The sequence below is a fragment of the Chamaea fasciata genome, unplaced genomic scaffold (assembly GCF_029207755.1).
Source record: "Chamaea fasciata isolate MVZ Bird 193981 ecotype frontalis unplaced genomic scaffold, bChaFas1.0.hap1 SCAF_3, whole genome shotgun sequence".
Lineage (NCBI taxonomy): Eukaryota > Metazoa > Chordata > Aves > Passeriformes > Sylviidae > Chamaea > Chamaea fasciata.
In genome coordinates, this window is record NW_027094088.1 from 13,809,059 (window position 1) to 13,824,703 (window position 15,645).

Here is a 15,645-nt window from a genome sequence, read left to right on the forward strand (position 1 = left end):
TAACTTGCATGTAATTCATACCTGTTAGTAGGCAGCTACACAACAAGGAATTTGCTCTGGAGTAAAATTTCTGGTAGTGAAGCTGTACTTACATAAGAAGTGAGAAAGAGAAAACCTGTGAATTGGTATTGCAGTGTGTTGATTCCCCTGATCTCTCTTAGTAGGAACAGAGGCAATCTTTTATCTTTTCTGAATCGCTGCCATTGCATGTTTGAGATAAAATTTTTGCAGTATTTTCTGCAATACTCTCTTGTCTGAAAGTCTAAGGGGTTGAGTTTTGTTGGAAACTACTTCTTCATTGAGATGAACATGAAAGTAGCATGTGATTAACTGAAATAAAAGTAACAGTGCAAAAATTGTGATGGCAGATAAGAAAAACTACCAAGTGAAAAAAATTAACTAACTTTAAAATAAATATGAAATTCTGAGTTTTAATTCCAGAGCTTATTCCTTAGCAAAATTTTGTGTCTGAGAGAAAGTGCTTTTCATGCCAGCAACAGTAAATTCAAAATACATATGGTATTAAACATTTGATATTAAATCTGGGAAGATTAACTCATAATCATAAAAAAGCATTTTTATACTTTATAAAAGGTGAAGTCTAATAGTCAGTATGTCTGCTCAATACATAAGATATGTATTTGTGTATTAGGTATGAATTACATGCACGTTTGATTTTTAAAAGCAAAACTCAAAGTTATTTTGAACATCAACAAAATATTACCCAGAACATGTTTTTGTAAAAATTGTATCTTTAATAGTATAAAATGATCAGTCTAATTATCAACACTCTTAAGGTACTGTAAGTACGCAGGAGGGATACAGCTTATTTAGACTCAGTATATTGTATTTCCCTGCATATGACACCTAATTGGCAGTATTCCAATGTATATTTTCAGGAGCAAATATTCTGAGTTCCAGCTTATATGTTGACACACTGGCCTGGACTTCTGCTAGCCATCCATCATAACTGGCAGCTTACTGCATGACTGTACATAGCAGTCTAAATAGGTTTGAGAGGTGGATATCCGGAATTAGCAGGGGAATCAATTTTGAAAGGCTGTGGTTTTGAAGATGTAACTAATCACAGAATAAAAAGGGTTGCTTGGGCAGTATATTTTTAAAAAGAGGTTACACATGTCATGTGCAATAGATAAGTTTTACTTTTTTATCATAGAAGTGATTTTCTTAATACTGTTCTCTGGAATGATTTCCCTCTTATAAGTCTATTTGGATCAGTTGAGATGAATTATCTCTCTATTCTGAGCTGGCACTGACTGAAGGCACAAAGCTCCAGGAAACCTGGAAAGGTTTTTCTTTCTAGATGTTCCGTCTGAGAAACAGAGGAAGAGCCTTTATCGTGACACAAGTGTTTTAACTTCGTTTTCAGTTCAGCAGATTGAAAAATGCAGGAAACTTTCTGCTGTGAATGAATTAGTTCCCATTTGTGGAAACAGATGGATCATCATATTTTAATCTGTTATATTTAATCTCATGATTGTGAGATTTACATTGTACCTCAGAGCTCTAGAGGAAAGCAAGATCTTATTTTCCAAATTATCTACATAGAATGGATAAAGCTTGAGGTGTCTTAGTGTATGGTGCTACAAAGGTTGCTAAGACTTTTGGTTGATTTGCTTATAAATTGCTTATATGTTAATAAGCTTTTTCCTAAGCGTGTTCCATTTTCTCTCTATTTCACTATTTCAAATGCAGTTGAATTTTAGGAATGATACTTAGTGACTAAAGATTTTTCTCAATCCTACAGACATTTATTTGTTTCAGGGTATTTCCTTGCAGGTAAATTGTAAACCATTACACACAGCACTAGATTTCAGTCCCTTTCAAACAAGAAATATGACAGGAGAACCAGTAAAAGGTGTATCTGTGATTTATACCAATCAGAGGGAGATTAAAACTAGCCACATGGGGTAGTGGCAATAGTACATTCTGTGTTCTGTCACTGTAAAAACTGCTTACAAAGCTCAGCAAACACTTAGGAAATCAACAATTTTGCATTTAGGGTGATGCAAAAATACTCTTTGGTACTAGTGCACCTGGTCTTGCGACCGAGGCTCCGAAATCAGCCAGACTGAGGGTTGTTCTGGAAAACACAATATAGATTGAAATGTATATTTAGATAAACCACTGAAAATTTGTTCTAGAAAAAAATATACGTCATCAATGAGGATTTAATGCCTAAACAGAGACCGTGCTGTGCCTGCTTCCCCTCTCTGGCCAAGCAGCAGCCAGGTTCTTCTCTGCAGCAGGTGGTCAGCAGCAGGTATGAAAAGCACCTGGTTAAACCTGCAGCCTGACACCTGAGGCACACTTGGGGAGGTTCCTATTGAAAGGTGATTGTTTTGTCTGCCAGACACACCCAACACCTGAAAGAAATGTAGAGCCTGAATAGTTTTAAAACAAAAAAGCATCCTCCCCTCGGTGTTGAAGAGGAAAGTTATAGTTGTATCCTTTCAAAGTAAGTCTGTTACAGAGCTAGGAGTTACTTGAAGGGAGAAAAGCACTGGTTTTCAGTCCTGAGTAAGTTGCCTGAGGTTCATCAGAGCAAGCTGTTAAGTGTCTGTCATTATAATCATTTTCAGCAACAAAATTTCAATTGCTCAGTGTTCATGTTGCTGTTTTAAAGGCATCTACCTCCCCTCGCTCCCACAAATTTCAGTAGGGGTAGGTGGTCATTTTGCCATTTTTAACAATGGTATCTCTAAGTTTCTCCTTTCATATGGCTCTTTTATTTCTTGGTGTGCTTCTGCATGGATGATTCTGGATACATGGACTTTGGGTGGATCTTGGTGCTTCCCTTATAGCCTTTTATCTCGCTGTGCTCTATCCATCACTGGCATGGTCTGTGGTCAGCCTCCCTGAATATTGAACACTTATATGAACAAATTGTATGAACAAATTTGATAACAATTATATGAACAATTATATGGACCAAACAGATGAACAATTGTGTTAGTGCTACATGAGTTTCTAGATGGGGATTCTGTGATTTAATCCTCCTGTCTGAAACAGATGCATGTTTCCTGAACATGTGAGCTGGCACATGGAAAGCATTCTCAAGTACTTCTAAGCAATCAGCTACAGAAATTTGAAGTCTACATTACATTTGAAAAAAAAAACAGTCCTGCAATGCCAGAGTGTCATACACATTATCAGTGCTTGTTTTCTTCTACATTTATTTTGAAGAATATTTTTTGGACATATCTATTATTCAGCACAAAAAGGCCAGAAGATCAAGTGGGTCAAAAGTTCTGCTGGTTCTTTTTTGTATCTGATATTTATTTCTCCTCAACAGGTGATTTGTATATTGGAGGAGTGGCCAAAGAAATGTTTAAATCCTTGCCCAAACTGGTGCATGCAAAGGAGGGATTCCAGGGCTGTCTTGCATCAGTTGACTTGAATGGACGGCTCCCTGATCTCATCTCAGATGCTCTCTTCTGCAATGGGCAAATAGAAAGAGGATGTGAAGGTATTAAATATTCTGGCTTTGTTTATTTTATTTTTTTTTTTTAAATATATATATATATCTCATAGTGAAAGTACTGTGCCTATCCTGCAGGGGTTTTTGTGATATTTACACTCCATACATCAAGAGACTATATTTTACCTGCTTCTAATTGATCTTGCTTGACCCTTTCTTACATAAAGGCTGTGTTTTTTAGAATTATGGAGACAGGCGTGTGCCTGCCCTAAAGCACAGAGATTGATCTGAAAGCATGAGTTAACTTCAGAATGTTAAATGTGGGTTCCTTATTATCCAGTGGCAAGATTTTTTTGCATATGTTTTGTTTACCTCTGATATATTTTAATTTATGATCACAACTGTAACAGTTAGTTTCAATGAAGTTCTTTATATCCTCATAACTCTCACGCATTAGTTAATGCTGAGACATTAGCTAAGTAATTTCAATTTTAAAGCAGACATTTTGAGTTGGTTAATTCAAGGCTAATTTATGAAACTTTTTAATACCAGTCTTCAACATTTTACTCACCTATTAGTATTGATATGAACTTTTCTATCTGAAATCAGTAACAGAAAAATATGTTTTATCTCACAATTTCATGTCTTTATTGATTCATCTGGAATACCATGAAATTTAAGTTAGGACAGAATTAGAAGTGTATTTCTAATTCAGGGGTGTCAATCTCTAGCTATTTTTCCAGCTGTCATTTGATCCCATGTTATTTTTACTACAGTTTATGGAATAATTTGAATACATTTTCTGTCCCTGCATATCTAATTTATTCACATAATTCTGGATTTTGTGTTTATGTTCAATTTTATGTGTTCTCCCTTCTCTCAAGTGCCATTCTTCTCTGGACAGAAAAATGTGTAAATGACATTATAAAATCTATTTCAAGTTGGAATCTTAATGATTTTGCTATCAAGTTTGTTAAGCATGCAAATTGACATTGTAAAAATCCAAGGTGAGCTAGGGGGTTCCTCAAGTTTCACAAGATAAAGCTTCCTGGTGGATAAAGTCTGTCTCTTTTGTTGTGCTTACAGTACATTTGGACAGGTGGAACTTTTTTGTTCTTTACCTGCTACTTTTAGTTAGTAATCTAAGTTCTATTGTTAGTACATAGAAACAGACACTAAAGCTACAGAAAAATATAAGATGGGAATTTTGCGTATTTCTTTCAGGAGTTCAAAAATATGTATTAGTTTTCCACTGAGTTTAGAAAATTAGATTCTGCTTTTCTGAATGGTTTTAGCAATTCCATCCCTGCACCATCCCTTCAGAGTCAAAGTGTGCCTTAATTCCATTATGAATTTCATAGCTTCTTTTGAAATTATGTAATTTCCTAAATGAATTTTCTATACTTCAAAGAAATATTGCCACAGGCCTGGTGTGTGAGTTCACCTTTTAAACCACAGGGACAACTCAGCTACTGGTAGATTTAATAAAGCTACCAACAATTTAATGAAAGCCAAGAAGCTATTGTCCTTTTTGGTAGAGATTGAGTTTTTTCCAACACCAAAATCACCTGACATAACAAACTGGTCAAACCAGATGTGCTGCCCAGCTCCAGAGAACTGCCTCCTCAAAAGTCTTCTGCCTGCAGAAGGAAATCTCTAAAAGCACGGAATGAAATGTCCCATTCCAACCTTTCTGCTTAACCTTGCAAGTTATCTCTTCCATCTCACTTGTTTACTTCCAGTCCTCATGTCTGACCCATCTGTCAGTCTTTTGTTTGCAGACCACTGAATCAGATGTCCAAAAATTGTTCTGCCACCTAAAAGATGATTTAGGTCACTCGTGAATTTAGATGCCTCCTAGAAAACCCTTGCATGCCTCAAGCTGCTCCTACCTCTGCTGCTGTATTCAGCCAGGACTGTCTCCATCATAGATATGACAGTTCTGCCCCCATCTCACCCTGCAATGGGATGCGTAAGCCCTGGAAGTCCCCTGAGACATCAGGTCCAAAGAGGTCAGGACAGGGGTGCAGAAGTAATTTCAGAAGTGTTAGTCACCATCCCTCTCAATCCCAAAGACAACTGGTATATGTCCAGTGGTAAGACATCAGGTTCTGGAAAATCTGTCCTGAGAAGTGAGGCACTTGGATGTGTTTTTCAGATTTATGGGCTTGAATTTTCCAACTTTCAGGTACATATTGGGGGCTGGGGTGGGGAAATGAAGCCATAATGTACTTCTAATTAATTTTATCTGTTAGATTTTTGTACTTAAAATATTTCTCAATAATTTTGTGGTCACAAGTGCATTAAACATTTTTAGCAAGACCACCCATGGGATTGCTTTGGCAAGTTGGAAGGTTTGCATTTCGAAGCTTCAGCCACAGGCAGAGAGATGTCTCCATCATTGAACATGAAACATAATTTACACTTGGCTGAATTCATCTTGTTGACAAATTTTCAATGACTAGAACAGATAGAAACTAAGGGTTAGAAAGATAAATATGCTAACTAGCTCTTTGAATTGTTAATGGCAAACCCAAAGCCGGATTTTGTCAACACTGTTTTCTTCTAGTCAAATCAATTGTACTCCCTTTTCCTACTTAAAATAAAGTATGATATAACCATAGTTTTTCTACAGTTCTAAGAAAAATGTCCTGTGTGTACACGTGTATATAAAATGTAGTTTGTGAAAAAAATCACAGTATTAACATACATGAAGAGTTTTGGTGATAAGAATTTTTTTTTATAATATATTGTAAAACATCTACGTGTCAGTTTATAATACCTATTGTGATATATATTGCGTACAAGCCCTCACATAGGACAAATGTAAAGGAGATTACAAACTCAGTCAATTAAAAAGTCTGCAGTGGAGACTGAATAAATTAGAATATTTAAAAAATTTAATATGAAAAAAGAAAAAGTGCTAGAGAAGGGAGTATTACAGTATTTTTACTAATTAGCTCTTCAATATATAAATAGATATATATAGGAAAAGATGAACTTGTTGTGGTAAATGTCATAGTATTTACCACCATTACACAGTCATCTTCTGTTCTTGGGGAAAAGTATTCCTATTTTGCCAAAAGAAATGCTTATATGCAAGGTAGTTGTGATGGCAATTTTAGAATAATGACTAATATAGATAAGCCAAGAGTGCTAAGAATCAATTTAATACAAATAAGAATATCTCACTTTTTTAGCGAGATTGTATTTGTATTTTTTCTAAATATGTGTCCTAATATAGGTCCTAATGTACCTACAAGGTCCTGCAGTTTATGTACTTTCAAGTCCTTATGACTTTTGTTCTACTTTTGCAAAGATGAGGAAATTCAACATTGCATAACTAAAGTGTAAATAAATCCATGAATATATAACATTTAAACACCTACAGATATTTTCACTTCAGCTCTGTAAAGTTTCCGAGTAGCAGAATCTGGTGAGAAAAATTGTGTCTTGTCAGCTACGGGATTCTGTCATTATAATCCTCTGCTCAAGAAAGGGTGATGTAATGCCCAAATGTTTAAACTTCTGGGCTCAGAACTCCAAAGAAAAGGAAAACACTATCTAATGTCGGCCTGCTGCAGTCAGCTGTAAGTGATAGTGGTATTTATTTTTAGTAATGTTATTATTATTGTTATCCTAACAGGAGAAAATAGAAGAAGTAATAATTTTGCCAAGACAGGGATGCAGTGTACCCTGCCTTCCCTCTCAGTGACTTTGGTGACTGTTCAGGCCCTTCTTCAGAGACTGAGCTGTGTCTCATTTAAAGGAAGGGGCCATTGAGCTGATTTCAATCATTTGATATGGATTTTTTTTTTTAATACCGGCAAATCAGAAGAAAATCCCACACTGAGATATTTGAAGGTCTAATGGAAAAGAAGGGTTGTGAGGATTTCTCTCTGGGACGTGGTTTTTAATTTATTTACGTAATCTTTGGACCAACTTTTTCCTGTCATCAATGACTGGCTGTGGGAGTTTCAAATGGACATTGGTATGCCTCCTCCAAAATAATTTGGGACAATTGTATAATCCCAGAACCAAAATTTTACTTATAGTGTCAAGAGTTAGTGTGAAATGTGTGTGAGAGCTCATAGTAAACTGTGGTTCAGGGTCTGTATTTTAGTCTTCATTCACCAGTCACAGAGAAAGGACTAGAAAAAAGCAGACCACAGAGGATGATGGTGCTAATTATTCTTGAATTCAGTGTATCTGAACATGACAAAGGGCTAGTCAAGATTCAGCCATGCATTTACTGTTAATGCATTCATAGTTATCCAAGGAAGAAAAAACCCCACACTTTTAATTTTTCTCCATTACATGTCATCAGCTCAATTAATCATTATATTTTTAGTAAAACACTGGCAAATTACTGCTTTCTTATTTTGGCTTGCCTGAAGATTTATGGCTATTAGCATTAATTTGTTTGCATTATATGGCATTTCTTTCTCTCTTTAACAGCAGCATGCACTTTATTCTGAATGGTTTTTTTCTGTGTTTGCTGCCATTTCAATATTGCTTACTAACATTTACTATATTTTGCTTTTTTTATTTTGCTGACAAAGTTGCATTGATGAAAGCTGATTTGCAAGGTAGATAGCCCTGTGTGTATTAAACAAGACTGAAACCCCCAATGCACAGTTGGATTTCTGCAATAAATGCTCTGTACATTTCAGAACTAAAGTGTGTTATTTCGTTGCTGATTTTGCCTTTCACACCTCTAAAACAAAGGGCTAAATGAACCTTCATTTTCCAGCATTGCTTGCATAAAGGCTTTCAGTCTTGAATATGTTTGTATAATGATTGCTTTAGTGCTTTGATCATCCTTTTTGAAATTTCTTTATATTTCAGTGGTCTAGTTATGATTCTCTAGAAATAGAGTAGCATTGTTTTTTCATGTGTATGTCACATTTTGGCATGCCTGTTCATTAGTAGTCTGATTTTCTGCATTTCCCTTTTAAGAAGGAACTGCATGAGATCCCTAAAGCATGTGAATCAGTTCCTGTCAACATTCCAGCCAAAAAATCCCAAACTGCTCTGAATTTCAGATCTAAATCATTTAAAATAATTTGTGGGATTAAAATAATTGTAATAGCATAGTTTCATTTTCTTATTTCTTAAATCTTGTTTCATTTTTCTATTTCATTATCCAGTCTTTTATATTTCAGAGTTTTGATTCCTGTGGCATATGACTTTGCTGTTTGAAATGTATTTACAGGAAGAAATAATGAAATTTTTAGACAACGTTTAGCCAGTTAATGGTCTGACATGAGATTAACAAATAACTGATAATGAATTTAACATTCCCACTGTACCTGGAATAATTTTGCTTCCATTTTGTGCATTCTTATGTGTTTGACATAGTGATCTTACAATTAAAGCAAACCCCCACCCCCCCTTTTAATGTTACATGCTGCTCCAAAACCAGCAAGTTTATGTGCGTTTGACTTGGTAACTCTTTGCTCATTTGATTTGAGATGTTGGCAACTACTCAATGTGACCCACTGAGAAGTACCTTTATTTGGAAGATGAAGTGCAAGTCCTTTTTTGTGTGTTCTCATTAGGCCCCAGTACAACATGCCAAGAGGATTCCTGTGCAAACCAGGGCGTGTGCTTACAGCAGTGGGATGGATTCAGTTGTGACTGTAGCATGACCTCCTTTAGTGGACCATTATGCAATGACCGTAAGTACCTGAAAAAATGTCCTTCTGAACACTTGAGGCCTCCAAGGCAACAGCTTTATGTTGTTTAAATATTCAATATTTAACTGAAATGCTAAACCCAGTGAAAATCTTTAAGGCTTGTGGTAAGAACAAAGAATATGCTTTCTAAATTTTGGACAATGTGCGGCATCAAACATAGGCAGAACTTGGCTATGTTACAGTTGATTCCAAGTCTAATATACTGATGGTTACCTGTTTGATGCAGTCCCTTTTCTGCATAAATATTACAAATGGGGTTTTTTTCGTGATAGAAAACACATTTTACATTTTGTTTTCTTAATGTAGCACTATCACAACGGTTGTAATTACTGTGAAACAGTTAAGAAAGAAGGCCTATTGTCTCCCTTTGTGGGTTTCTTTAGGTGACACACTAAACATGCCAATAATAAAAGCATGCTGAATATTTTAGTTCTTTTAGATCTCATCTGAATAACACACAGAAACCATCTGGTCTTCCAGGAAAAGCTTAAATGTGTCAAAAATAAGGGTCCTGATTCACCAGCTTCACAATGTAGTTTTATTCCAATCTAATCTTATGGATCTAAATAGAATTATGCAGGAGTAATGGTGGAATAATAATGGAAGAGCCATAATGTTCCATGGTAAATGATAAAAGTAAGCTGCTGACTTTTTGTTTTAATTTGTCACATTTGTAATATCCAAATGTGCATTGTTATACCCATATGAAGATGAAATTTCTTTAAGGCATTTTTATTTCTATTTATATATGTTTATCCGAAAAAAATGACTGATCATAGAAAGTGTTGTATAACTGCCTAGTCAAATATTCTGGATTTTTCTGTCTTGTTCTGGTTCTCCACTCTACAGCAAGGCATGCCATCTTGGACAAACCCAAAACCAGCAGAATATTTATAATCTAAAAAGCTTTTGGCTCAAATTGTATTTATCACAAGGCTAGGAAATTAACTGTATGCAAAAGCTAATAATTTATTCCCATGAAAGTTCCATAGTTTGAAAACTACAGAAAGGATGAAAGAACTAATTCTGTTTCTCTACAGTTGCTCTCATGATAGAAATGAAATGCGATATTGAAAACCTTTCAATGATTTGAGCAAAGGTTTGGGTTTACTTTATGTAAATGAGTTTGCACTTTCCAGCAATGTACATGATTGGTCATATTGCATACATTAAGGTTTCATCCCCCTACCTACTACAAGAAAAAAAAGTTTGTTTTGCTTTTACATTTTTATTTCTGTTTTGTGATCTTTTGAGTTGTTTATGAAGTAACTAAAACCCACGAATAGAAAGTTGCAGATATAGCATCTATCAAAGGAAAAACTCAATTTATTACTTTTGAGTATTAATTGTTGTGTGGACCTGGAATATTCTATGAATTATTTCTTCAAGTGACAGCTAATGCATGAATTTGGCAAATTGATGAGCTTATTTAAGAAAGATATCTACCTGTGAATGCTCATTTATATAGCAACATCATGGACTACATTGCACACAATTGAGATATTTCACAATATGCCATTTCTGATGATGGTAAAGGAGTCCTTTTAGAAGCTGGTTTCCAAAAACACTTACTTTATTCCCAGAAAAATCTTTTTTACATTTTCTTTTATCACAAGCATGAAATATAAATTTATCGTTGATATGGTTGTTTTGTAATAGAATGCAGAGTCTAGCAAATACAATGCGTTTGGTCTCTGCTTTATCTTGACTCCTTAGATTAGTTCAGATACCAAAAAAAATCTGCAAAGCCCATCTAACAAGAGAGAATTTTTGTAAATGTGCTGGAAAGGAGGAAAAATGATGTGTCAGTGTCATCTGCATGCTCCAAGTCTGCTCTCTGCTGTGTTTGGAAAGAGCATAATGAGAAGAGAAATGATAAAATGCTACTACAGATTTTGAGAAGTGGCACAGGCTGCACACCACAGACTAAACTTTGCAACACTGAAATGAGACAAATTCCCTTCATGTGAGGAAACCTTCCAGTGACAGGCCTGGAATAGCACCTGCTGGTTGCTGAAAATGCATCCCCTTCAGGAAGGATGTAGGCACCTTCCTGAGCATGTTTCCATTGCAGATTGTGTGTGGAGCAACATTGGTTGACAGAAGCCCAAATTTAACCCAGTGTTGCTACTCAGAGAGGCCCTTGGCTCACTTCACATGTGAATATACTGTTTTATATAAAATGGAATACTTAAGATGACAAAATTTCATGGACAGAGATCTTTCTAGTCTCAGACCTCAAAAACTGACCACTTAAAAATAAGTGTCAGTGTTAATAACAGAAACAGTTAAAAGTACTTAGTCCCTCAACCAAGGTGATGGTATCTATGTAAACATTTTTAGAAAGTGTGCCATTCATGCCAGAATGCTGGACAGATGAAGGAGGAGGGAACAAAACAACAGTCAAAGAGGGAGTGGGTGTGCAGATAGGTGGATGTTTCATTCTCAGCCAGGACTTAATACATCACACCTCACTTCTGTTTTGTTCCACGAGTTCTTAGGGGATATAGCTAAGCAGAAATTTCAATGATAAAGGTGCCAAGGTGAGAGGGAACATGTCCAGCCCCTCTATTCAGAGTAGTCAGATTTCACAAGTTGTCTGGGTCATGCTCTCCAAAGATGAGGGCTCCACAACCACTCTGGGAAACCTGTCACAGTGCTCATTCACCCTCACAGTACAAATATTTTCCTAAAGTTTAAATGATATTTCATATATTTCTGCTTGTGCCTATTGCTTCTTGTTCTGTCACTGGGCACCACTAAGAAAAATCTGTCATCTTTACCTCACATGCATCAAGTATTTCAAAACATTGATGGATCCTCACTGAGCCTTCTCTTCTCGTGGCTGAGCAGCCCCTGCTTCCTCACCCTCTCTTCATAGGAGAGAGCCCTTGATGGCCTTTGTGGCCCTTTTCTGGGCTTATTCCTGTGTTCTCATGTTGTTCTTGCACTGGGGAACCCAGCACGTGGGGGCAGTGCTCCAGATGTATCTCAGCAGTGCTGAGTAGAGTGGAAGGATCACATCTCTGAACCTTTCTGCAACATTTTACCACCAACAACCAGTGTTGGTCTTCTTTTGCCACAAAAGCACATTTCTGACCCACGTGCAACTTGTTGATTATCAGGATGCCCAGATCCCTCTCTGCCAAGCTGCTTTCCAGCTGGATAGGCCCCATCTTTTCCTGATGTGCGGGTTTATTCCTCACCATGTGCAGGATTTGGCATTTTTAGGAGGTTCTTGTCAGTGCAGTTGTCCAGCTTGTCACCATCCCTCCAAACAGCAGCACATGCATCTGGTGGATCAACCACTCCTCCCAGCTCCGTATCATCTGTGATTTGCATAAATGTGCACAAATTACCTTACTGCATTTGAGCTGATATTTTCAATGTGTTTCCCATAGTAACCCCAGAGCACAAGGATCTGACATGCATCCTTCCTGGGCTTTAGAGTGAAAATGTTTCATGTGTATCATTCTTGTCTGAAATTTCCAAAACAGAAAGTGTGGAGGAAATAATGAAAGAAGTGGTTTCTTGGAAAGCGTTATCATACATTCTGCTAATATGCTGTGCAAGATATTTCTTTAATTTTTGTGATAATTAAATATTGCTCCTGTGCCATTCAATATATTATTGGAGGTGAATATGTGGAAATGAAAATCTTTTTTTTTTTAAAGTTCTCTCATAATAATAAACACCATGTGAGGCAGATTGTTTTCTTGCCAAGTCCAAGAGTGTTGTCTGTGTGTCTGCTAGGGGAGGAGAAATTTAGGAAATGCACCCCTATGGAAAATTAACTGAGTCAGCTAAGTGGAAGCCTATAGTTTTAAAAGTGTAGTCAGGTACAGCAAATCTCAGTAGTCCAGTGAGTATGAAGTGCCTATAGACCCTCAGCCTTCATGGTGGCAGAGATGGGAACTTTCAGTGTGCTGCAGTGTCCTGTCTGCTGGAAATTAAATGTGTCAGGGAAAGTTTTGACCCTGAGATGCTATCTAGTTTATAATTTTTTTCTTTTGATGTGATATGACACTTAGAGATTCAGGGCCCCAGTGCTCTTTAGATGTGATAAATGGAAGTGTTACACTGATTAATGTAAAGCTTGCACTAGTGTTTTTTACTACAAATGGTATCATAAAGAGGCAGTACTAAAAGGATGGTTAATGGCTGTTCTTACAGCCTCTGAGAAAATACATGAACATAGTAACCATATCTAATGGCAGGTTATGCAGTGAAAGGTATTCTCCCAGGGAATTTTTTTAATATATTTTATGTATATATATTTTAATAAGAATAGGGTTGAAAATTACTCTGGCTTAGCAAAACAAATCCATAAGAGATATTCTGCTTTCTATGAGTTTGCATTGGTTTTTACTCGGGCAGTCTTGAACTCTAGCCATATTACTGAGTGTAATGGCATGTTTATGGAAACAAATGCTGCTATTATGGCATGGAAAATAGTAGACATAATAACATTGTCACATTGCATTAGTATAGAAGTGTTCTGTGCCAAATTACAAGGCAGCTTCAACACTGTCTGTTACCTTAAAGGAATAATGTATTGGTGCTGTGCTCGTGATAGCTAACACTGTGTCAACACTTGCACTAAAATCCGGTTCTGAAGGGTTAGTGCTTCACCATGCAGTCTCTCCTGGCTAGGAATTCAACCTTCTCAACCACTGTGAGTATAAAACTCTTTTTAAAAGGTTTTTTTTATTTTATTTTTACTCTTTATCAAGAAAAAATTAAAACCCCTAATTTAAACAGAGAACTCTGTCAGTATTACAAACACGGCTTCACATAAAATGTTTGATTTTTTTGATGTTTGTTTTTATTACAGATATACCTTTCAGCTAAGATTTTACCTGCTTTCACCAGATTAAACTCCAAGTGTGTTTTAGCTTTCATTATCCCCTTTCTGTGTTGGGGGCTGAAACACGTATGGTTTCATAGAAAGTATCCTAATTATTTCATATTGAACACATTGAACGGTGTATATTTCTGACTGTTGATGAGGATATTAGAAACAAGCCACTTTATAAATACATTAGTTAAAGTTTATGAGAGATTTTAATGTTAGAGTATTTGACATGATAAAAATTTGAGAATGAATTAAATTCTCTCTTCACTGTAGTGTTTGGAGAGTGTATTAAGTAATTCTGAGGCACAATTTGAACCACAAAACTTCTAAATATTGGGTCATCATTCAGCATTGAATGGGTGGCTTTACAAACACCCTTCACTGCAGAGCTCAGATCCAAACAAGCATGTTCTCCCACTCTATGAGAGTCTTATACTTTGGGAACATGTAATTAGTGAGTATGTATAAGCCCAGATAAAATGCAGGTAATTAATTCAGTATTGGTCACAAGTGTAGATGTGGATATCTTGAGGCTTGCACTCTTTAATGTTTTCAATGTGTGCATATACATTTGAAAAAAATCACAGACTATATAGTGTATAAAAATAGTAGTATTTATTATTTTCTCTTGTATTTGCCACTGAATTTTTGCAGTCTTCTAAGCTGTGTGTTGAGAATTTGGTAGTCATTGGCCTCTCACAATGTCTTCCTTCTGGATTGCAAACCAGGGTGATACTCCCTTTGTGTTATCAGTCCACTATGACACAAAGGATGGATTTAAATCATTTTGCTGCATAAATTTCCTTCTCATTTATTAATTGACTTAACTGTTATAGATAATGCATCTTTTGGACCTTTTGACACCTGGAATGTAAGATCTATCTTAATACTACTTGTGTGAGCAGGAGATATACAAAATAAAAAAGCCTTTATTTTTAAAATCCAGTGGCCAAAAGCTGAATTTTAACCGTAATATCCACTCTCAGTAGTACTTTCCAATATAATATTACATATTCCTGGCTAAGACTTTGGAGTTGCTAGCTACCAATAAACGTGTAACCTGCTATTAAGAAAAAGGATAGGAAATTCCTCAAGTGTACTTTAAAACACATTTGATTTTCATCTCCAGTAGCTGAGAATAAAAAAGATTTGTCCCTGATAACATACCAGTCTAAATACTTCATATGATTATTTTGCCACTGAGACTCCCTTTACGCATGAGAAATAAAGAGAGCTGTGCACAAAATTACAGTGCAGGGCAAGATGGTGGAATGAACTAATTGAAGAAATCTCAATTATCTGAGCTTTTCTTTTCTGATATCTCGCTACAATGAATATCTGGAATTTCTGATGACAAATATCAGTGGCCTAATTTTTGTAAAATTTAAAAGAAGTAGGACTTTATACACATCTTGAAAATGCAGAGACGTTGAGGTGTTTAAGAGAATTAGAAAAGCTGTAAAAAGTGCAAGGGAAGTGTTGCCTGTGGCTGTCAACCAAGATTACTTATTTTTTGTTGTTTTTATTAGAAACCTAATCAGGATAGATTTCACCTTGAACTGTTAGGCCCCTGTGATATTATATGGCAGCACATAGTGCTTCAGGAAGAACTATAGAGCTTGATGCATAAATGACAAAATTTTTCAAGC

At 36.0% G+C, this 15,645-nt stretch overlaps 1 protein-coding gene across 13 annotated transcripts in view; it reads left to right on the top strand.

Annotated features, from left to right (window-relative positions):
• The window catches only part of NRXN1 (neurexin 1), a 684,323-nt gene that overhangs the window by 337,155 nt on the left and 331,523 nt on the right, over positions 1–15,645 (top strand). For all 13 annotated transcript variants that reach the window (XM_066178062.1, XM_066178063.1, XM_066178065.1 and 10 more), the window contains 2 exons: positions 3,317–3,490; positions 9,004–9,123. In XM_066178062.1, coding sequence (XP_066034159.1) covers positions 3,317–3,490; positions 9,004–9,123 — 294 coding nt within the window. The remainder of the gene's footprint in view (positions 1–3,316; positions 3,491–9,003; positions 9,124–15,645) is intronic.